Raw genomic sequence first — 26,605 nt, 5'->3', positions numbered from 1 at the left:
AACTGCATGTGGATGCAAGCTGGCCAGTGGGCGGTAATAAAGAGGACATGGCCTGGATTCTTGCTGTGCTACGAAATGCCCCCTAGACTTTTGTTCCTCATTTGCATAATAACAAAGAATTGGAGATGATAAAGGTATGCCAGTAATCCTGATGACTAGCCCTATGAAGCCATGTGCTTACTTACACCCCTGTTTTTTGTGGAGTCCACTTTAAACAGTCTATGGTCTACGGATGAGAAATTCCTCAGACTGCTCCCTCTGCTGGTGGGACGGAACTTCTATTTTTGCAGTCTCTTTATATTTTCTTTTCATTTGCCATATTCAGAAAAATAGGATTGCAAGTTGTCTTAAAAAAGACTATTTTGTTGCCTTGTGAGCACTGGTAAAATGTACTGAGATGATGCTGCACATATGGAGATCACTGATCCAGACTCTAACGGGATGCAGTAGGAAAAATGCTTATGTAGAATTTTGCCTTGTTTTATTCTCGACCACATTTGACCTGGCTGCCAGTGCCTATATGAACATGGGAATGTTGCCTGGAGCAATACATTGCTTTCCTTACATGAACAGTCCACCTGAACGGCACCATATGGAAAACTTCAAAAAGCCTGTATTATACATTTTGGGATAGTAAGACAACAAATAGGCTGAGTAGTTTTCTGCACATCCAAAGAACTAGAATGTGACTTAAAGAAAACCTTAATAAATAAATATATTTTAAAAAATAAATGGTATATCTATGCAAAATACCCATTGTCAGTTTATTATAGAATAAACGGGCACAACTCCTTTTCTACCCCTAGTCTATGTAAATAGGATTTTATTTGTCAGGGTGCCTGATAATTAAAGAGAATAATTGCTGCGTCACAAGTACCATTTTAATTTGCTACATTTTTTACTTGTGCTAAAAGTAAGATTTGGATCAATGCATACTATAGATTTTTTGCAGAATTTTTCCCTTGCAAGCCAACCAGTCAATACCTAATTTCTTTGTAGGCATACCACACATAATATGTTGAATAAAAGATAAAAAAAAAAAAAATGTCTGCAAAATGTTTTGTGCATCAGAAGTGCAACTGTCTGCCGCTTTTTATTTGCATACACATAGGTGTGAGCTGTGTGCAGTGTCTTCATATGCAGAATACACTGACTTAGCCTTTCTTTTTTTATCATTATTATTTTCTAAAGCTGTGCTTGTTATGTTTTTCGTGTTATTTATTAGTGGTGGCAGTCACAGGACTGAGGATGCTCCATGCAAAAAAAAAAAAAAAATCACTTTAAATTGTCAAGTTCCTATTGATGCATTTAGCTGCTGCTTGGTACATTGATAATGCTCTGCACAAATACAGTAGCGAGAGAGTCATCTCATCTCCCAGATCTAAATTAATGCAGCAGCATATCTGTCCCCTCGGTACTGTTTAAAATGTTAATTTAGCTTGCTACACGGAAGAAATTTTGGAGAAGGATCTGGAGAAGGATTCTTTTGGTAGTATAACCCTTTTTATCATATACTCATGGTTTAACTAGGAGATGAGAAAGGATACGCTGCGTAAACACAGCCAAATAAGCATTTCTCCCAACCTTTAATTGTGATGGATGTCTTGGACCTTCACCCTCACAAAAATAGCTGAAGAGATCTACAAGTGATGTCGAGAGATTTATATAAATTGTTTAATAGAGAGAGATCTACGAGTGATGTGTTGAGTGGGATATATATATATATATATATATATATATATATATATATATATTATAAAGAGAGAGACAGAGAGAAATATATACAGAGAGAGAGGCAGATATATATACCGGTGTGTGTGTGTATGTATAGAGAGAGAGAGATATTGCTATATAGAGATAGATGGATAGCTACCGGTACATACAGATATATACACATACACAGAGAGAGAGAGAGTCATAGATACAAAGACAGATACAGTCATGGCCGTAAATGTTGGCACCCCTAAAAATTTTCAAGAAAATGAAGTATTTCTCACAGAAAAGGATTGCAGTAACACATGTTTTGCTATACACATGTTTATTCCCTTTGTGTGTATTGGAACTAAACCAAAAAAGGGAGGAAAAAAAGAAAATTGGACATAATGTCACACCAAACTCCAAAAATGGGCTGGACAAAATTATTGGCACCCTTAGCATAATATTTGGTTGCACACCCTTTGGAAAAAATTACTGAAATCAGTTGCTTCCTATAACCATCAATAAGCTTCTTACACCTCTCAGCCGGAATGTTGGACCACTCTTCCTTTGCAAACTGCTCCAGGTCTCTCTTATTGGAAGGGTGCCTTTTCCCAACAGCAATTTTAGGATCTCTCCACAGGTGTTCAATGAGATTTAGATCTGGACTCATTGCTGGTTACTTCAGAACTCTCCACTGCTTTGTTGCCATCCATTTCTGGGTGTTTTTTGACATATGTTTGTCCTGCTGGAAGACCCAAGATCTTGGACGCAAACCCAGCTTTCTGACACTGGGCCGTTGGTAATCCTCAGATTTCTTGATGCCTTGCACACATCCAAGGCACCCAGTGCCAGAGGCAGCAAAACAACCCCAAACAGCATTGAACCTCCACCATAATTCACTGTAGGTGCTGTGTTCTTATCTTTGTAGGCCTCATTCCATTTTTTTGGTAAACAGTAGAATGATGTGCTTTATCAAAAAGCTCTATCTTGGTCTTATCTGTCCACTTATCTTCCCAGAAGGATTTTGGCTTACTCAAGTTCATTTTGGCAAAATGTCGACGGATAGTTCACACTGACACTGATGCTCCCTGAGCCTGCAGGACAGCTTGAATATCTTTGGAACTTGTTTGGGGCTGCTTATCCACCATCCGGACTATCCTGTGTGTACACCTTTCATCAATTTTTCTCTTCCGTCCACACCCAGGAAGATTAGCTACAGTGCCATGGGTTGCAAACTTCTTGATAATGTTGCGCACTGTGGACAAAGGCAAATCTAGATCTCTGGAGATGGACTTGTAACCTTGAGATTGTTGATATATTTCCACAATTTTTGTTCTCAAGTCCTCAGACAATTCTCTTGTCCTCTTTCTGTTGTCCATGCTTAGTGTGGCACACAGACACACAATGCAAAGACTAAGTGAACTTCTCTCCTTTTTTTTATCTGCTTTCAGGTAAGATTTATATATTGCCCACACCTGCTACTTGCCACAGGTGAGTTTAAAGGAGCATCACATGCTTGAAACAATCTTATTTTTCCACAATTTTGAAAGGGTGCCAATAATTTTGTCCAGCCAATTTTTGGAGTTTGGTGTGACATTATGTCCAATTTGCTTTTTTTCCTCCCTTTTTTGGTTGAGTTCCAATACACACAAAGGGAATAAACATGTGTATAGCAAAACATGTGTTACTGCAATCCTTTTCTGTGAGAAATACTTCATTTTCTTGAAAAATGTCAGGGATGCCAACATTTACGGCCATGACTGTGTGCGTGTGTGTGTGTGTGTATGTGTATATATATATATATATATATATATAGTCTCCCACAACATGGAATAAATCCTATTTTTGTTTGAAGCCTACTTGTGGTGTGCTGCCTATATTTTCCTATACATTGAGGAACCAGTGGACCGAGGTTCAGATGATGGGGGCACCCCAAATTCTTTTTTTCTATTTATTTTTGGAGATGCTGTTCTTTTTGGATATTTATATAGATACATAGAGAGAGAGAGAGAGAGAGAGAGAGAGATGGGTAAATAATTAATTAAAAGATAGAGAGAGATATATAGAGAAAGAGTGGCGGATAGATGGATAGAGACAGATAAAGAGAGACAGATAGATTGATAGAGATAGATAGATAGATATGGAGAGAGAGGCAGATAGATAGAGGCAGATAGATAGATATAGAGGGAAAGGCAGAACGATAGATAGATATAGAGGGAGAGGCAGAAAGATAGGTATAGAGAGAGGCAGTTAAATATAGATAAACAGATATCAGAATTAATCTATAAAAGTATTAGACAGTTTGACAGATACAGTAGTAAGTGCAGTCTGTATTTACTGTATGTCTAGATCAGTGTTTCAATACCAGTCTGCCTCCAGCTGTTGCAAAACTACAACTCCCAGCATACCCGGACAGCCTTTGGCTGTCCGGGTATGCTGGGAGTTGTAGTTTTGCAACAGCTGGAGGCACACTGTTTGGAAAACATTGACCTATATAAACGAGTTGCGTCTTCATTGCGTTTTTTTATTGTAGTATTTTTCTTAAATGATGCCTTTTGGATGTACTTGTTTAATATTGTGTAGGGCAATAATCTAGTTACTCACTACACTATATTAATTTATCACCTGACAGATATGAAAAGCTCATTTCTTCTGTACGTCTTATTTACACTTGTGTATTGTAATACAGGGTTAAATGTGGACAAGTAGTAAGTTGTTTTTTTATTTTTTTTATGTCATCTCTTTTTCAGTATTGTGTTTAGTATTCTTTTTTGTTTTTTTTTCCTTCCATGTTTTTATTTGTATTGTGATAGTATTTTTGTGTGTATAACAAACAAAACTACAATATAAAATATAGAGTTGTGTTACGCCATAGCCTTCTATGTAGAGGATATGGCGAAGTGGAGCATGTGGCATATGGGGAAAATATAGTAGGAGTATGGAAGTGTGAATAGCTATGAGCTGTAGAAAATGTATTCTTCTAATGGGACAACCTCTTATGAAAAGAGTACAGAACCCAAAAAACATTATAACCTCCGTGTAAACTTACTCTACACTAATGTGTCTGGTTGTTGTGCTTCAAAAAGGGCAGGGGTTATGCAAACTATACTCAAAAGTGGGCACTTTTTTGCTGAGCTGAGAAGTTTGTGACGAATCGAATCACTGGAACTTCGCTCATCTCTAAATACTATAACTAATGGAGTCCGTAGTGTAATTGCAATGTAATGTGGGGTAAGACGATTGGCAATTTATACTAATTCAGTTTTACGATTTGTTATGTATTTCTGTGTGTACATTTTTTATATATAGTCTATCATATGTATCTATCTATTCTCAATCTTATTATCTAATCTATCTATCTATCTATATATCTATCTATCCTATCTATAGTCTATTTATCTCATATGTCTATCTATCTATATATCCTGTTTATCTATTTATCTAATCTGTTTATCTATTGTCTGTCTATTTAATTTGTGAATATGTCTGTTTATTTAATCTATCTATAGTATGTCTGTCTATAATGTCTATCTCTATTGATCTTTCTAATGTCTGTCTATCTATCAATCTATCCACCATTTATATATATTTATGTATTTATCTTTTTATCTATTATGTCTGTGTATGAGTGTATGTGTATATATATATATATATATATATATATATATATATATATATTAAAATAAAAGAATAGAAGCTTGCACTCACCGCTCCTGTAGACTTTTTCATACGGTCAGCCTGTTCCGGCTGGGAGACATCATTGATGCGGGGTGCTCAGAGGCAAACAGCCGTTTTTGCACAGTAGGTGTGTGCTTCTTCTGGCCTTGAGGCCGGAAGAAGCACACACCTACTGTGCGAAAACGGCTGTTTGCCTCTGAGCACCCCACATCAATGAAGTCTCCCCACCGGAATGGACTGACCGTATGAAAAAGTCTACAGGAGCGGTGAGTGCAAGCTTCTATTCTTTTATTGTATTCTACATTTTTGCTTCGCCTATTGTAGCTTAGCACCCCGCAGTAGCACACTCTTTCACTGGACCGGCTGCTGTCCTGTTCGTTTGGTGATTAGCAATTTCCCTGGCTGTATATATGGAGCAGTCTGATTGTGCCTTCTGAATTTGTCTTTGTTATCAGTGTGTGTGTATATAAAGTCGCCTCAACTTTACTTAGAGATCCTGAAGCAGCAACAGTTCTTTTGGCGAGCAAATTATTCCCGGGTGCCAACAAACTTGACCTTGATCGAAGGTCCTAGTAGCTATAAATTGAAGAAATCGCAGCACTCCACAAATTCCAGTGACTTAAAGTGATATATTCAACCATGTTTATCTATTTCTCTCTCTCCTATCTGTCCATCCATTCATTCATAGATAATCTGTTTCACTGTCTGCCTTGGTATGTAATATTTATCTCAAATCTATTTCACATCTTCTGTCTATGTCTCCATCTGTCTATCCTTCAGGCCATCCTGCCGTACACACACACACACACACACAGACACTTTCAGGATGTGTGCACAGGATCTGCAAGCAAATGGGGCCGGTTTTACAAGGCTGTAATCTGGTATTGCCATGATGGAAAAAGAACTTGTGAACACATGTGTATGAATGGAATCATTCCACAGTTAATGGGAGATTTATGACTGATAAAATCGGTACAGAACAGCAAGTGGTGGAGATTGTGTTTTTATTTTAATACGAGAGCCAAGTCTTGCATTAGGACGTAGTTGAAGCCAGTGCAGAAAATAAACGGCACCCGAGGGACGGAGGAGCATTCTGTTAGGTTGAAGGGCCTTTAATAATCGCATACCCTAATAGCAGTTTAGATGGCGTTTGTGTGTGTGTGTGTGTGTGTGTGTGTGTGTGTAAAAGCTAATCTCGTCCCCCGATTCCATAATACCTTATGCAGAGTTACACAAAGCACTTATGATGTGTTGGCACTACACCTTTTAATAGGTGACTTTTTAAATTAAAAGATAAGTTTCCTGAGTGACTTTTTCCCGAATTCACTTAACGAAAGCCCATAAACTATGCCAGGAGTTTAACAACCACAAGCAGCGGAGGAAGAGATTACATCTTTCTCTCCAATGGCACCGGCAGATAAAATATACATCTCCAATCTCGCTTTAGTGATTGATACATAGCTCGCCTCCTTTTCCCCAAGAAGCCACACTCCAAATATTCATAACACAATAAAACAAATTTTAAATTACGGCTGGAAATATTTTTGTGAGTAACTTTCATAGGTGTGTATATCAGCTGGTTTGTATCCGGCATATAAAGCAGAACTTCCTAAACACAGAATAATGAAGATCTGCGCACGGCATTTTTTTGTTTTTCCTTTCTCTGGGTTTAACTATTTCTTAGCCTTCTCTTATTGTCTTCTTAGAAAAAAATAAAATACAACTCAACTCTATCCTGTATTGTGTTTCTTGGCATTCTATTAGGGATGAAATATTTGGGTCAGCTACCGCTGTTAATATTTCCTAGCAGTCGTTGCTCAGAATAAGAACGCAGAAAAGTCGGGGCATTGTTTAGCTGTAATGCTCCATTAAAAAAAAAAGTGCAGCCGGAGTCGGTGACTTCAGTTCTTCTACACTAGATGGCAGTTTTGTCTTATCTTTTAGGTCGAGCATTCGAACATGATGGAACAGGAAAGGCCATCAATGTTTAGTCTGCACTCAAATGGTCTCTGTATGACCAGTGTAGACCCCATGGACTTCCTGGAACATGTGTTAGCAATTTAGCTGCAGACATTTCTTTCTTTGTTTTTACTGCCTAGCTCTTTGAGAAAGTGTTGGTGCTGGGTTATGGGCTGTCTGGATCATGTCAGAGGCCATGGGGATCAAGTTCATGTGACAGGCTAGACTGAGGAAGGATGAAGTTAGAGGAGGTAGGAAAACTGACCCTGCCTTTCTGCAGCAACAAGTCACTTGGCTGTCTGTGGTGTAAAGCCAAAACGACTGGGCGTTTTTTACTCTTAATACAGCTGAACAAACAAAACACTTTGCCCATTTTACTTTTTCATATTTCATCACTAATAGTCGGTGAATTCCTCAAAAATGTATTCTGATACTCCATCATTTTTTAACATCCCCCCCCCCCCCCCCTCTTATTTAATTTTTTTTTCTTTCTCTGTTTCTCTTGTAGCCCAAAGCAGAAGAGGGGACCTGGAAATCCTTGCATACTGTATGCTCCACTGGTTATCTGGGAAGTTACCCTGGGATCAGAGCTTACGGGACCCTTCTACTGTCCTGGCTTCCAAAACAAAGTATGGTTGAAAAAATAATAATAATAATAATTGAGTGCAAATATTATCTATATATTGTAGCCACAAGAATAAAATACATATACCGTATTTTTCGTCATATAAGATATTCCGGCATATAAGACGCACCCAATTTTAAAGCATAAAAATCTAGAAAATAAAGATTCTGAACCAAATACAATGTAAAGTATTGGACATTGATCTTCAGCCTGCAGACCTTCAGATGTTGCAAAACTACAACTCCCAGCATGCCCGGACAGCCGTTGGCTGTCCGGGCATGCTGGGAGTTGTAGTTTTGCAACTTCTGGAGGTCTGCAGGTGAAGACCACTGGTATAGGAGGTAATACTCACGTGTCCCCGCCGCTCCAGACCCGTCACAGCTGCCCTGGATGTCACCCTCAATCTCTGTCGCCGCGTCCCGGTCCCTCCGGAACGTGTCTGCTGCCTGGTATCCTCGCTGTCCGTCGCCGCCATCACGCCGCTCCTATTGGATGATGGGACGGCGTGCGCGACGACATGATGATGTCGAAGCAGAGCACCGGCCATGCAGGGGATCCCGAGGAGGCAGGTAAGTTCCCTCCCGGTGTCCTGTAAGCTGTTCGGGATGCTGCAATTTCACCGCGGCGGTCCCGAACAGCCCGACTTAGCAGCCGGGTTAGTATCACTTTTGCTTCAGACGCGGCGGTCCGCTTTGATCGCCACGTCTGAAGTGTTAAAACGGCATCACCACGATCGGTGATGTCCTGTATTAGCCGCGGGTCCCGGCTGTTGATGGCCGCAGGGACCGCCGGTTTTAATGTGTATTTGCCGTATAAGACGCACCAACTTCCCCCCCCCCCCCCCCCCCCCAGTTTTGGGGAAGAAAAAGTCCGTCTTATACGGCGAAAAATGCGGTAAGTATCAAAACCAAGTAAAAGTAATGAGTGTAAATATTATCTAAGCACTGTAGCAACGAGAATAAAATGTATTCAACAAACAAAACAAGTAAAAACAACACTTGAGTGTAAATATTATCTATACAAGAATGGAAGACATACAAAAAATCAAGACAATTGAAAACAATGGTGGAGTGTAAATAATCTGTATTGTAGTAACACCGATTAAACACAAACAAAAATCGAAACAAGTAAAAAGAAACACCTATTCTGTTGTAACCCTGTAGATATTTTGCACTTTATTAACTGTTTTAATGGTCGGAAACCATTTAAAAGAAAAATATGCAGAGGGACAGCCACATGTGAACATACCCTTACACAGCACTTCTGCATTGTTGAGGGAGCGTAATTTCAGCATAAAATGTATTATAAGAGGTAATACTTAAAGGGGTATTCCAGGAAAAAAACTTTTTTTTTTTATATATCAACTGGCTCCAGAAAGTTAAACAGATTTGTAAATGACTTCTATTAAAAAATTTTAATCCTTTCAGTACTTATGAGCTTCTGAAGTTAAGGTTGTTCTTTTCTGTCTAAGTCCTCTCTGATGACACCTGTCTCGGGAAACGCCCAGTTTAGAAGAGGTTTGCTATGGGGATTTGCTTCTAAACTGGGTGGTTCCTGAGATACGTGTCATCACAGAGGACTTAGACAGAAAAGAACAACCTTAACTTCAGAAGCTCATAAGTACTGAAAGGATTAAGATTTTTTTTTCATTTACAAATCTGTTTAACTTTCTGGAGCCAGTTGATATATATAAAAAAAAGTTTTTTTCCTGGAGTACCCCTTTAACATAAGTGTGCATTGTTTTGTACAACACTAGATTTCATCACTGGATTTTTGCTGTGATATTAACCAAACCAGTTTTAATGGCATTTGTTCTTGTCATTTGTGCTAAAATTTTGCTTGTGAAAAATAATTAGAACTTTATTAAAATAGAACAAATAAAATGGAACTTAGTGTGTACAAGAGCTTGCGCTCACTTGAATCAGTTTGTACTAGTGTCCTCTATGGTATATGGCAGTGGTCTTCAACCTGCGGACCTCCAGATGTTGCAAAACTACAACTCCCAGCATGCCCGGACAGCCGTTGGCTGTCCGGGCATGCTGGGAGTTGTAGTTTTGCAACATCTGGAGGTCCGCAGGTTGGAGACCACTGGTATATGGTACTATTACTAGAACTTCACCCCTCACATTCTATTCATTCAGAGTTTTCTATGCGGTGTGAAGGCTATGCGGGAAGCACAAGACTAGGATAAAGCCTTGTATGTATGGTCATGCCCTTCGTACAGGCAGAAATTGGTTACACCAGACGTTAACCCTTTCTTGACTGGCCTGTCCTAGCGCATTCCACCTCATTAAATGGTTTAGTGTCACTGGAAGAGTCACAGATCTTCATGTCGCAGGGTGGTACATTATTCCGGGAACCTTACCTGGTGGTTGTGATTACGGCAGTATAACAAGAGAACACACAATCTGCCTTATAGGGAGCGCAGGTGGAAAATGCTGTTAAGAAAAAGTATAGAAATAGGATTTTAGTTTCTTAATGATGGTCCTCTGAATTCCAGAATGTTTAGACAACCATTTTTTTATTTTTATCTAGATCCATATACATTGTGTTTTGGGTGGGGTGGGGGAGGAGTGGTAGATAACGGGGTGTTTTGCTTTCATCTGGTGCTGTGTGCAGTTCTGTCAAACTAAATATGTAAGTTCTATACAGTGCATTTATAATGTCCTATACACTATAGTATAAAGGTTTGATTCCTGTTCCATAGAGTATATAATAGATGCTTAATAAATATACTGTGTGTGTATATATATATATATACACACACACAGTCTTTATAGTGTTATATACAGTATATAATAGATGCTTTTATATATATATATATATATATATATATATATATATATACACACACAGTCTTTATAGTGTTATATACAGTATATAATAGATGCTTATATATATATATATATATATATATATATATATATATACACACACAGTCTTTATAGTGTTATATACAGTATATAATAGATGCTTATATATATATATATATATATATATATACGGTATATACACACACAGTCTTTATAGTGTTATATACAGTATATAATAGATGCTTATATATATATATATATATATATATATATATACACACACAGTCTTTATAGTGTTATATACAGTATATAATAGATGCTTATATATATATATATATATATATATATATATATATATATATATACGGTATATACACACACAGTCTTTATAGTGTTATATACAGTATATAATAGATTCTTTTATATATATATATATATATATATATATATATATACACAGTCTTTATAGTGTTATATACAGTATATAATAGATGCTTATATATATATATATATATATATATATATATACACACACAGTCTTTATAGTGTTATATAAAGTATATAATAGATGCTTTTATATATATATATATATATATATGTGTATATATATATATATATATATATATATATATGTGTATATATATATATATATATATATATATATATATATATACACACAGTCTTTATAGTGTTATATACAGTATATAATAGATGCGTATATATATATATATATATATACACACAGTCTTTATAGTGTTATATACAGTATATAATAGATGCTTTTATATATATATAAATATATATATATATACACACACACAGTCTTTATAGTGTTATATACAGTATATAATAGATGCTTTTATATATATATATATATATATATATATATATATATATACACACACACACAGTCGTTATAGTGTTATATACAGTATATAATATATGCATATATATATATATATATATATATATATATATACACATACACACACAGTCTTTATAGTGTTATATACAGTATATAATAGATGCGTATATATATATATATATATATATATATATATATATATATATACACACAGTCTTTATAGTGTTATATACAGTATATAATAGATGCTTTTATATATATATAAATATATATATATATACACACACACAGTCTTTATAGTGTTATATACAGTATATAATAGATGCTTTTATATATATATATATATATATACACACACACACAGTCGTTATAGTGTTATATACAGTATATAATATATGCATATATATATATATATATATATATATATATATATATACACATACACACACAGTCTTTATAGTGTTATATACAGTATATAAGATGTGTATTGTTGTTTAGAATGTACATAATGCTTCAGACTTTTTCTAATGTTCTATGCATTATATCACTGATCATCCTGACTCTCTATAACATTCTATATACGGTAGTATAAGATAAATGCATATAACTCTTTATAATCCATGCTTTGGATTCTTTAATGTTCTATACAGTATACAATTGATGCTTCTGACTCTTATAATGGTCTGTACAGTGCATAATAGATGATCATGAGTCTCTTAATGTTCTATAATAGATGCTCCATAATCTTGACAATGTTGTATACAGTATAAATTAGATGCTACTGACTCTTTAGAATATTCTATACAGTATAGAATAGATGATTCTGGCTCTTTATACTGTTCTATACAGTGTTTAATAGATGCTCCTGACTTTTATAATGTTTGTATACAGTATATAATAAAGGTTTTTGGCTCTGTATAATGTTCTAAGTCATAAATAATACATTCTGTTGGGTCTTTTGTATACAGTATATAACAGATGGAGCTGATTCTTTTGTAATATTCAGTACAGTATATAATAGATGGTCCTGGCTGTTTATAATGTTCCATATAGTATATAATGCTCCTGATAATTTATAATGTTCTGTACTGCATATGAGTCCTGATTCTATATAATGTTCTATACCAGTGGTCTTCAACCTGCGGACCTCCAGATGTTGCAAAACTACAACTCCCAGCATGCCCGGACAGCCAACGGCTGTTGTAGTTTTGCAACATCTAGAGGTCCGCAGGTTGAAGACCACTGTTCTATACAATATATAATAGATAGACCTGACTCATAATGTTTGCAAAGTGTATAATAGATGCTCCCGACTATATATAATAATCTATACTGTATATAATAGATGCTCCCGACTGTATATAATAATCTATACTGTATATAATAGATGCTCCCGACTGTATATAATAATCTATACTGTATATAATAGATGCTCCCGACTGTATATAATAATCTATACTGTATATAATAGATGCTCCCGACTGTATATAATAATCTATACTGTATATAATAGATGCTCCCGACTGTATATAATAATCTATACTGTGTATAATAGATGCTCCCGACTGTATATAATAATCTATACTGTGTATAATAGATGCTCCCGACTGTATATAATAATCTATACTGTGTATAATAGATGCTCCCGACTGTATATAATAATCTATACTGTATATAATAGATGCTCCCGACTGTATATAATAATCTATACTGTATATAATAGATGCTCCCGACTGTATATAATAATCTATACTGTATATAATAGATGCTCCCGACTGTATATAATAATCTATACTGTATATAATAGATGCTCCCGACTGTATATAATAATCTATACTGTATATAATAGATGCTCCCGACTGTATATAATAATCTATACTGTATATAATAGATGCTCCCGACTGTATATAATAATCTATACTGTATATAATAGATGCTCCCGACTGTATATAATAATCTATACTGTATATAATAGATGCTCCCGACTGTATATAATAATCTATACTGTATATAATAGATGCTCCCGACTGTATATAATAATCTATACTGTATATAATAGATGCTCCCGACTGTATATAATAATCTATACTGTATATAATAGATGCTCCCGACTGTATATAATAATCTATACTGTATATAATAGATGCTCCCGACTGTATATAATAATCTATACTGTATATAATAGATGCTCCCGACTGTATATAATAATCTATACTGTGTATAATAGATGCTCCCGACTGTATATAATAATCTATACTGTGTATAATAGATGCTCCCGACTGTATATAATAATCTATACTGTATATAATAGATGCTCCCGACTGTATATAATAATCTATACTGTATATAATAGATGCTCCCGACTGTATATAATAATCTATACTGTGTATAATAGATGCTCCCGACTGTATATAATAATCTATACTGTATATAATAGATGCTCCCGACTGTATATAATAATCTATACTGTATATAATAGATGCTCCCGACTATATATAATAATCTATACTGTATATAATAGATGCTCCCGACTGTATATAATAATCTATACTGTATATAATAGATGCTCCCGACTGTATATAATAATCTATACTGTGTATAATAGATGCTCCCGACTGTATATAATCTATACTGTATATAATAGATGCTCCCGACTGTATATAATAATCTATACTGTATATAATAGATGCTCCCGACTGTATATAATAATCTATACTGTATATAATAGATGCTCCCGACTGTATATAATAATCTATACTGTATATAATAGATGCTCCCGACTGTATATAATAATCTATACTGTGTATAATAGATGCTCCCGACTGTATATAATAATCTATACTGTGTATAATAGATGCTCCCGACTGTATATAATAATCTATACTGTGTATAATAGATGCTCCCGACTGTATATAATAATCTATACTGTATATAATAGATGCTCCCGACTGTATATAATAATCTATACTGTGTATAATAGATGCTCCCGACTGTATATAATAATCTATACTGTATATAATAGATGCTCCCGACTGTATATAATAATCTATACTGTATATAATAGATGCTCCCGACTGTATATAATAATCTATACTGTGTATAATAGATGCTCCCGACTGTATATAATAATCTATACTGTGTATAATAGATGCTCCCGACTGTATATAATAATCTATACTGTGTATAATAGATGCTCCCGACTGTATATAATAATCTATACTGTGTATAATAGATGCTCCCGACTGTATATAATAATCTATACTGTATATAATAGATGCTCCCGACTGTATATAATAATCTATACTGTGTATAATAGATGCTCCCGACTGTATATAATAATCTATACTGTGTATAATAGATGCTCCCGACTGTATATAATAATCTATACTGTGTATAATAGATGCTCCCGACTGTATATAATAATCTATACTGTGTATAATAGATGCTCCCGACTGTATATAATAATCTATACTGTGTATAATAGATGCTCCCGACTGTATATAATCTATACTGTATATAATAGATGCTCCCGACTGTATATAATTATACTGTATATAATAGATGCTCCCGACTGTATATAATAATCTATACTGTATATAATAGATGCTCCCGACTGTATATAATAATCTATACTGTATATAATAGATGCTCCCGACTGTATATAATAATCTATACTGTATATAATGCTCCCCACTCTATATAATAATCTATACTGTATATAATGCTCCCGACTGTATATAATAATCTATACTGTATATAATGCTCCCCACTCTATATAATAATCTATACTGTATATAATAGATGCTCATGACTCTTTATAATAATCTATACTGTATATAATGCTCCTGACTCTATATAATCTATACTGTATATAATAGATGCTCCTGACTCTATAATAATAATAATCTATACTGTATATAATGCTCCTGACTCTATATAATCTACACTGTATATAATGCTCCTGACTCTATAATAATCTATACTGTATATAATGTTCCTGACTATTATAATAATCTATACTGTATATAATGCTCCTGACTCTATATAATCTATACTGTATATAATGCTCCTGACTCTATTATAATAATCTATACTGTATATAATGCTCCTGACTCTATATAATCTATACTGTATATAATAGATGCTCCTGACTCTATAATAATAATAATCTATACTGTATATAATGCTCCTGACTCTATATTATAATAATCTATACTGTATATAATGCTCCTGACTCTATATAATAATCTATACTGTATATAATAGATGCTCCTGACTCTATATAATCTATACTGTATATAATAGATGCTCCTGACTCTATAATAATAATAATCTATACTGTATATAATGCTCCTGACTCTATATTATAATAATCTATACTGTATATAATGCTCCTGACTCTATATAATAATCTATACTGTATATAATAGATGCTCCTGACTCTATATAATCTATACTGTATATAATAGATGCTCCTGACTCTTTATTGTAATTTAAGCTATATATAATAAATGCTCCGGACTCTTTATAATCTATACTGTATATAATAGATGTGTATAGTTCTTTATAATGGTTTATGCTGTAAACAATAAATGTACTTGACTCTGTAGAATGTAGATGAATAGCTCATTGAGGTATTGGTCCACCGGAGTGTAGTTCCGGCCCCTTAGCAGTTAGTTCACAGTTAGATTTGCCCCCATACAGTACGATGAGGCAGGAAGGATATGCTGTTAATATTGATTGTATTCTCCTCTTAATTTGAAGTTTTAATTTTTGTAAGGACTTCATCCAGAAAATGTCCAAAATTAATAGACGGAACCAAAGTTGAAAGATTAACCTTTTTTCCTATTGTTGTTTATATGGCTTTAAAAAATGGTAATCTCAACATTAAATGCACTGAGTTAGAAAAATCAGAACGACTCCTTCTGCTTTGCTCTTATTATGTATGAATTTAAGCCTCTTACCATGAATAATACATATATGAATATAAAAGTGAATATCATTGGAAAAGGATAAAGAACGCACAAAAACGGAACAACTGAACAATTCTCTTTAAACAGCGCTCCATTTTATATACCAGTTCAGTGCCAAGGCTGACAGTTTTAGAAACCCTCCATTTGCTTTGTAATCACAGTATTAATCTCTTATACAAGGAGGATACTAGAGCTGTGGAAGATGGAAGAATATTGGCAAAGACTAATAGGAGACCTCTTGACCGCATTCCACTGCCAAATCTATTTATGAAGGAAATATATATATATCCTCACAATTTTTACACCCTTACACAAGCTATCATTTATGTTCTGCTCATCCCATTCATCTAGCCTTTGTACAATGCATTGTTGCATTTTTTTTTCTTACACCTCTGTAAAAAAGGAAAAAAAAAAAACTATTGTAGATACTTTACAGCTCGTACAAATTCATGCCTGCCTCCTGGTCCCTGAGAGAGCTGGGAATGAGGGAGCATATCCAGTTAAATTGTGCTTGCTAGAGGCAGACGGTAGACATATGTTATAGGGTAGGGTATACAAAGCATAAAGGGGGCTCCTGCGGCTGCCATAGGGCCCACTCAAATGTTTGCCGCCATCCTCTTCTCTTAGCTGTTTACTACTTTATGCAAAACTGCTAAATTAGTAGAGAAAGAAGGAATCGCATGATTTATGTACATCAGAAAAAGCGGAAGGTAAAAATGAAGACAGATTTTCTCACTGTAGTTGTATTTTTTTTCTTTCTTTTTCTATTTCTCAGTTCTTTATGATCATAACCAAGTCTGTTCTTGTAAGATTTTCGCAAAACTCTTGGTAATATATTATTCTCCTACATATATTGGTTGGAGTCAATTTTCTTGAATCAATTGATTTTTATGGATACAATGTACATCAGTAAAGTTTTTAGACCTTTTTCACATATTGTTATATTTCAGCCTTGTGGTAAAAAAAAAAAATAGTTTTCCCCATCATCCTGCTCTTAATATCCCATTAGGACAAAGTATTATGTAAAAAAAAAACGTATCCCCTATCCAAAGAATATGGGAGAAGTTTTAGATCGCGGGGGATCTGAGCGCTGGGGTCCCCTGCGATATCCTGTTTGGAGCCCCGACTCTCCTACACAGCGGCGCTTCACGACCCCCGCACAAAGCGGGGGCCGCCACGCCCCCTCTATATAGTTCTATGGGGGAGCCGAAGATTGCTGAACAACTCTCCCATAGAGCTATATGTAGGGGCGTGGCGGCCCCCTGCTTGGGGCTGTACACAGGATATTGCGGGGGCCCCAGCACTCAGTCTTTAGATTGTGGGGGCTCCGGCAATCCCCTTCCGATAGGGGATATTTTTTTTTTTTACATGATACTTGTCCTTTAACTCAGGACTTTAGTTAAAGCACCTTTGGCAGCGATTATAGCCTCCAGTCTTCTTGGGATGATGATCACCCCTGTAATAAGGTTGGATGGGGGGACCATCAGTGAAAGCCATTTTTAGGTCTCTCCACAGATGTTCGATAAGGTTCAAGTCAGGGCTCTGGCTGGACCACTGAAGGACATTTATAGAGTTGTCCCTAAGCCACTCCTGTGTTGTCTTGGCTGTGAGCTTAGGGTCATTGTGGAAGATTTATTTAAACTTTTGCAGAGAAAAAGTCATGCAGTTGCCCATAGCAACCATTCTGATTGCTTCTTTATTTTTATTTTTTTAAAGTCCTCTAAAAATCAAATCTCACCCATTGTCTTGTTGGAAGGTAAACCTTCAGCCTAGTCTAAGGCCCAGAGCACTCCAGATAAGGTTTTCATGAAGAATATGACTGTACTTTTGTTTTATTCAGCTTTCCCTCAACACTGAGTAGATATCCTGCCCCTGGTGCTCAAAAATACCTCCATAATAGGATGATGCCTCCACCATGTCTCACTGTACAGATGGTATTGGGCAGGTGATGAGCAGTGCATGGTTCTCTCCAGACATGACATTAAGGCTAAAAAACTTAACCTTGGTTTCACCAGACCAGAGAATCTTGTTTTTCTGAGGATCCTTTACAAAACTCCAGGCGGGCTTTCATGTGTCTCTTACTAAGGAGAGGCTTCTTTCTGACTACTTTGCCATAATGCCCAGATTGTAGAGCATTGCACTGATGGTTGAGCTCCTGGAAGTGTCTCCCATCTGCACATAGGATCTTTGAAGCTTAGGCAGATTGATCATTGGGTTCTTGGTTATCTCTCTTACTAAGGCCCTTATTCCATAACTACTTAGACTAGTGGGGCATCCGGCTCTAGAAACAGTCCTGATTGTTCCAATCTTCTTCCATTTTAAAATTGTGGAGGCTACTTGGGGACTTTTAGTGCTACAAAATTTTTTGTACCCTTCTCCAAATCTTATACAATCCTGTCTCTGAGCTCCACAGGAAGTTCTTTCCCCTCATGGCTTGGTTTTTGCTCTGATATGCATTGTCAGCTGTGAGACCTCACCAGAGGAAAAAAAAAATCTAAGAAGAATACATACTGTAAATGTAGAACAGAGCGAAAGATTACAACAGAAATTTTAAATAACCCCAAAATATTCTTCACCTACACAAAGAATAAGAAACTAAAAACTGAAAATGTTAGCCCCCCCAAAATAAATAATCTGGGTGCGATGGTGGAGGAGGATGAGGAAAATGGGGGGGGGGGGGCTTATTCAAAAATTGTCTATTTGTAACATCTTACCACTGTCTACTCGTAGTCTGCACTACCTTTTAGAACATGTTTAGCAATTTTAGCCTTGTCCCATACCTGCCCCTTTTTATCAGGCTATGTTTCCTTTCTTAAAAAAAAATGTCCAGCAGAGCACAAGCAAGGCAAAGTTATTTTGAAAATGTGTTGCATGCTACTTTTCCAACAAAAGCAGATGCAAAGTACACCCAAACACAAAAAAATTTGTTTTGAATATCCCCCCCAATGTGTAGTGAATTGTGCTGCTTCTGCGTACTCCTATTTGACAGAATTTGCTATACAAACTTTCAAACTTTGATAAGATATGGGCACTTTCACACTTTTTTTTATTGTCCTGGTTCATCTACCAAAAAGAGAACTTTTCTAATTAAAAGCATTTAATGGGATTTTCTAGGACTAGAATATAAATTGAGGTGAATAAAATTATGTATAATAAAAATCTGGTGACATTTGTACCATACCATTGGCTTCCAAGACTTACACCACATTTCTTTGTGTGTTTTTAGATACTTTTTGAGACTTTTATGACTTCGCTGTAAAGAGCAAGGCCACCATGTGCCAAAATGATGGGGGTTTATTGGCTGAACTAGGCTATTAATCGCCCTGTGTAATAGGGCCAACAAACCAGCAAACAATCGTTCGTCGGCTGTTCGTTGGTACACCTGATGAAGGGGCTCCTATTGGTTCTACAATAAATTATTTTTGTAATATTATCTATCACTGCCTGAGTGGCAACTGTACCATTTGACGGACATATGTTCCATATCAATACCTGTAAGGTTGCACCACCAATTCTCTGCCTTCATTGCATCTGTTACACAAACAAAAAAGGTGAGCGGACTCCTTAGAGGGTCCCTCTTTTCCTATATTTTCCCATAAACCAGACTTTTGCCCTATGAGGAGCTCTGCTGCATATTTTAAGAGTGTTTGTTCTATGCTCACACTGTCAAATTGTATTTATCTCCCACAGTCTGTTTCCCCCCCCCCCCATGAACTATTGCCCATGTTCTGTGTTTGTATGAACTATTGTCCATGTTCTGTGTTTGTATGAACTATTGCCCATGTTCTGTGTTTGTATTTGTATGAACTATTGCCCATGTTCTGTATTTGTATGAACTATTGCCCATGTTCTGTGTTTGTATGAACTATTGCCCATGTTCTGTGTTTGTATTTGTATGAACTATTGCCCATGTCCTGTGTTTGTATTTGTATGAACTATTGCCCATGTTCTGTGTTTGTATGAACTATTGCCCATGTTCTGTGTTTGTATGAACTATTGCCCATGTTCTGTGTTTGTATGAACTATTGCCCATGTCCTGTGTTTGTATTTGTATGAACTATTGCCCATGTTCTGTGTTTGTATTTGTATGAACTATTGCCCATGTTCTGTGTTTGTATGAACTATTGCCCATGTTCTGTGTTTGTATTTGTATGAACTATTGCCCATGTTCTGTGTTTGTATTTGTATGAACTATTGCCCATGTTCTGTGTTTGTATGAACTATTGCCCATGTTCTGTGTTTGTATTTGTATGAACTATTGCCCATGTTCTGTGTTTGTATTTGTATGAACTATTGCCCATGTCCTGTGTTTGTATTTGTATGAACTATTGCCCATGTTCTGTGTTTGTATTTGTATGAACTATTGCCCATGTTCTGTGTTTGTATGAACTATTGCCCATGTTCTGTGTTTGTATGAACTATTGCCCATGTCCTGTGTTTGTATTTGTATGAACTATTGCCCATGTTCTGTGTTTGTATTTGTATGAACTATTGCCCATGTCCTGTGTTTGTATTTGTATGAACTATTGCCCATGTTCTGTGTTTGTATGAACTATTGCCCATGTTCTGTGTTTGTATTTGTATGAACTATTGCCCATGTTCTGTGTTTGTATTTGTATGAACTATTGCCCATGTTCTGTGTTTGTATGAACTATTGCCCATGTCCTGTGTTTGTATTTGTATGAACTATTGCCCATGTTCTGTGTTTGTATGAACTATTGCCCATGTTCTGTGTTTGTATGAACTATTGCCCATGTTCTGTGTTTGTATGAACTATTGCCCATGTCCTGTGTTTGTATTTGTATGAACTATTGCCCATGTTCTGTGTTTGTATGAACTATTGCCCATGTTCTGTGTTTGTATGAACTATTGCCCATGTTCTGTGTTTGTATGAACTATTGCCCATGTTCTGTGTTTGTATTTGTATGAACTATTGCCCATGTCCTGTGTTTGTATTTGTATGAACTATTGCCCATGTTCTGTGTTTGTTTGTAGGTATTGCAGTTTAGCACAATTCAAGAAAACCTGATAAAAAGTAGCCCTTCTTGTCATGTATATACAGAATTTTTGCCTATCCATAGTCTTATGCATTTTTCATTACATGCCGTACTAAATGTTTTTTTATATCCTCATAGAGGATGGAGCTATCTCATAGCAATAATTCTGAAGAGGACTTCTCATCTCTCCTAAAATATGTTTTGGTAAAATACTTCTATACCCCATGACATAACAATTTTTGAATGTATTTACAGTGTGTTGCTGTTCCCATTGGCAAACGTAGGTGTCCCTACACAGTCTGAAACTGGAAGCACTGATTGGCTGTATTAGAGTCTGTTCACACATTCAGGTTTTTAATTGCAATAATTACATACAAAGCCAGGAATGGATCATAAATACAGGACACACATAAAGGAAAGACTGAGAGCTCTTTCCAAACCCATTCCTGGTTTTGTAGTCAATAATTGCAATTAAAAACTCGAATATGTGAACACAGCCTGAGAGCATGAAGGGACACACCCAGATACATTTCTAGGAGGAATATGTAGAGTTCTAAAAAAAAATGTTAATTTCATGGGGAATACAAACTTTTACTAAAACAAATGTCTGGAGAGGCCACAGGTCACTATTTACCTGAATATACAGGTAGATAATGTGGGTGACCCTGTTTTTAAAGGGGTTGTGTGCTGCCCTGACTTTCGAAGCTCCGCTCACAGCATCCGGAAGTTCATTACTCCAAACGCTGTGTGCGGGCTTCCGTGTTCGCAGCCGCCGGGCGTGACGTCACGCCCGGCCCCTCGCGACTTCTCGCCCACCCCCTCACGACGTCTCGCCCACCCCCTCGTGACGTCTTGCCCGCCCCCTTCGTGACGTCACGCCCGCCCCCTCTACCAAAGTCTATGGGAAGGGGGCGTGACAGCGGTCGCGCCCCCTTCCCATAGACTTTGGTAGAGGGGGCGGGCGTGACGTCACGAAGGGGGCGGGCAAGACGTCACGAGGGGGCGGGCGAGGGGCCGGGCGTGACGTCACGCCCACCGGCCGCGAACACGGAAGCCCGCACACAGCGTTCGGAGTTTTGAACTTCCGGACGCTGTGAGCGGAACTCCAAAAATTAGGGCAGCGCACAACCCCTTTAATACTTCTTACCAGGTGCAAATTGATGCAGCCATTCAGGAGATATTCGTGTGGTTGCTAATATGGTAATTTCTCCCGCCGCTCCAGCTGATAACCCCTCCCCCTTCGCCAGATAATAATTCCACCCCCTTCATAAATAGTTATCTTATCTTTCTCGGCATTTCCGTGAAGGGGGTGAATTTATTGCCAGGCAGGAAAAAGCATTGCCCATTCAGCATAAACCGCCTTTAGTGCACATGAGAAAAAATTACCATAATGGAAACAAGATAAATACCTCATGAACGGCTGCACCGATTTTCACCCGGTAAGAATGATTACAAACGGTCAGTTTCTCTTCAAAGGGAAACTCCAGTACTTTTTTTTCTTATCCTCTATCCACTGGATAGGGGATAATTGTCTGATCATGGGGGTTTAACCGCTGGAACCAATGTCTTGCCTGGTGAACCGTGGATATAGGAGACATACTGGAGTTCCCCTTTAAATGATTGAATTCTAAGTGCCCTCAGCCTCCCCTAAATGGGTTCTTAATAAGGATGCAGCTATTATTCACCCCTGGGCTTTGAAGACAGTTTTAAAAAGTGACTTTTTAGTTTCTTCATCCTTGCCCTCAAAGAGTTATAGCTTTTGTACATCATAATTCATTGCATTTTTTATTTAAATGGACACTGTCAGATTCAAAAACTTTTTATATGTTATACATCTTGGCAAAACATGAACCTTTGTAATATACTTCATGAGAAATGTTATTTCCTTTCTATAGAAATCATGGCTTATAAAATTCTGGCTTTGTCCAAGCTGAAGCACAGGCATGGACTAAGTCCAGTAAGTGAGGGTGGCTAGCACTCCTCTGTGCTCTCTCTCCTGTCTGATAGCACTCCTCTGTGCTCTCTCCTGTCTGATAGAATTCCTCTGTGCTCTCTCCTGTCTGATAGCACTCCTCTGTGCTCTCTCCTGTCTGATAGCACTCCTCTGTGCTCTCTCTCCTGTCTGATAGCATTCCTCTGTGCTCTCTCTCCTGTCTGATAGTACTCCTCTGTGCTCTCTCTCCTGTCTGATAGTACTCCTCTGTGCTCTCTCCTGTCTGATAGCACTCCTCTGTGCTCTCTCTCCTGTCTGATAGCATTCCTCTGTGCTCTCTCCTGTCTGATAGTACTCCTCTGTGCTCTCTCTCCTGTCGGATAGTACTCCTCTGTGCTCTCTCTCCTGTCTGATAGCACGCCTCTGTGCTCTCTCTCTCTCCTGTCTGATAGCACTCCTCTGTGCTCTCTCCTGTCTGATAGAACTCCTCTGTGCTCTCTCCTGTCTGATAGTACTCCTTTGTGCTCTCTCCTGTCTGATAGGACTCCTCTGTGCTCTCTCTCCTGTCTGATAGCACTCCTCTGTGCTCTCTCCTGTCTGACAGTACTCCGGTGTGCTCTCTCCTCTCTGATAGCACTCCTTTGTTCTCTCTCCTGTCTGATAGTACTCCTCTGTGCTCTCTCCTGTCTGATAGCACTCCTCTGTGCTCTCTCCTGTCTGACAGTACTCTGGTATGCTCTCTCCTGTCTGATAGCATTCCTTTGTGCTCTCTCCTGTCCTATCAGTGCTAGCCCATCCTCACTTACTGGACTTTGCCCATGCCTGTGCTTCAGCTTGGACAAAGCCATGATTTTATAAGACATGATCTCTATAAAAAGGGAATACAATTTTCTTATGAAGTATATTACAAAGGTTAATGTTTTGCCAAGATGTACAACATATAAAATGTTTTTATATCTGACAGTGCCCATTTAAATATCTTTGTGGGTGGAAAAACAAAACAGAAATTGCTTAGTTTTTTGGGTTTCATTACGAAGATGGCAGATGTGGGGGCCTTTACGAGGTCCTTGGCTGCTATGAGAACCCATGGGTATCGCCCAATTGCATCATTGGGAAACAGGGGAGAACTCTGTGGCAGTGTAAAGGTAACTAATTGACATGGGAGATATAAACGGATGAATATTTTTTTTTTTTTTCCTATTTAGGGTAAATAAATAAAACGGAGGTGTTTGTTTCTTTCTACCCATGTATTAGATAAGTTAGTTTTAGATGCGTATATATATATATATATATATATATATATATTATTAATATAATTTGTAAATGTTACCTTTAATTTGATGAGCATCAGAACTACATTACTGAAATAACATTATCAATGTATGTCATTGTCTTTTTGTAGGCTATGGGATGATCTCCCAGAATCTGTCACTGAATGGTCTGGTCCAGAAGATGGATGCCGTAAGTATAGAGCAAAAGCTGATTTTGTTGTTTAAAGATGCAATGCAGATTGTTTAAGCCCCAATGTTTCACTTCAATAGAAGCTGCATAAATGCAAAGAATCTGACTGCGCTCTAAGGACTACATGTAATGAACTGTAACAATGGCCTATTAATACTGCAGCAATCTCAACAGCAATGGTCAGAGGTGATACATGAACCATGGAAGGTTTGTTCAATGGGAAATAAAACACTAAGGATTTTATGAAACAAACACATTTCTGGAAAAAAAATTAAAAAAAGTCATACAGTGCAGAAACGTTAAAAACTAACCACATCCCATAGTTAATTCCTTCAATCAAATGTGTATAATGTGTATACGCACAATAAACATGCGGTATTAAATTAATTTGTGTTTTCCAATCACAGAGAGTGCCAAAAATTCATATGCAAATAGAAATTTGTACTGCCATATGGTAATGTAATAAACATTACAGTGCCCTCTGGGGCCAAAGTCATTTTACATCTTTGTTGCCAAAGGGGCTGCTCATTTGTCACATAGGGATACCTTATAAAATCTCTCATATAACCAAGAGTAAAAGAAGCCGATCATCCTAGGGACAAGTAACAAAGAGTTATACATTACTGTATATATAGATATTATACACAACTGTGAACACTCTTATATGTCAGTGCTCTGATTTATTTTTAGCTTGAACTATGTTTAAGATGTAAGAAGAAATAGTTGATTTTGACTTTATTTGCTATTAAACAAATAATGATAGTAATAATAATAAATTACCTGTTTATATAGGGAATACAGTTTTCTTCTTGAGTAGTTTATTTTATTGCAAAAGTGGAGCAGAGGAGTGATAGGCAACAATAATTATGGTAATTGTAATAGCCTTTGTTTAAGCAAGACCATAGAGCAGATCTTACTCTGACAGACCCTGTCCATACATGTATTTTATATGGTCAACCATTATTTTCATTCATTTTAGTTAAAGGGGTACTCCACTGGAAAACCTTTTTTTTTTAATATCAACTGGAGCCAAATAGTTAAACAGATTTATACATTACTTCTTAATCCTTCCAGTACTTATCATCTGCCGTATGGTCCACAGGGATTTCTTGTCTTTTTGAATTTCCTTTCTGTCTGACCACAGTGCTCTCTCTGCTGACACCTCTGTCCATTTTAGGAACTGTCCAGAGTAGGAGCAAATCCCATAGAAAACCTCTCCTGCTCTGGACAGTTCCTGACATGGACAGAGGTGTCAGCTGCGAGCACTGTGGTCAGGCAGAAAGGAAATTCAAAAAGAAAAGAACTTCCTGTGGATCATACAGCAGCTGATAAGTACTGAAAGTATTAAGATTTTTTAATAGAAGTAATTTACAAATCTGTTTCACTTTCTCACATCAGCTGATTAATATATAATATATATATTTCCAGCGGAGTACCCCTTTAAAGGGCCAGCAGCATCCTATGAAGCCAGACATTCAGCTAACTACCAGGCCAGCTTTAATTGCCACGAGATTGTCTTCATGATACAACTGTTTTAAAATAGTGAATAAGTCTTTTGACTATTTTATATCCATTTAGAGCAGTTTTTCCCAACCAGTGTGCA

At 36.7% G+C, this 26,605-nt stretch overlaps 1 protein-coding gene across 14 annotated transcripts in view; it reads left to right on the top strand.

The window, feature by feature from the left end:
- Positions 1-26,605, top strand: part of VRK2 (VRK serine/threonine kinase 2) — a 112,534-nt gene that overhangs the window by 56,148 nt on the left and 29,781 nt on the right. For all 14 annotated transcript variants that reach the window (XR_008891552.1, XR_008891551.1, XM_056567709.1 and 11 more), the window contains 2 exons: positions 7,844-7,964; positions 24,944-25,002. Coding sequence is in view for 12 of the 14 variants with exons in the window: in XM_056567709.1 (XP_056423684.1) it covers positions 7,844-7,964; positions 24,944-25,002 (180 nt within the window). In the remaining 2 variants the exon portion in view is untranslated. The remainder of the gene's footprint in view (positions 1-7,843; positions 7,965-24,943; positions 25,003-26,605) is intronic.

The sequence above is a fragment of the Hyla sarda genome, chromosome 3 (assembly GCF_029499605.1).
Source record: "Hyla sarda isolate aHylSar1 chromosome 3, aHylSar1.hap1, whole genome shotgun sequence".
NCBI lineage: Eukaryota > Metazoa > Chordata > Amphibia > Anura > Hylidae > Hyla > Hyla sarda.
This window is presented reverse-complemented; position numbering and strand designations above follow the sequence as displayed.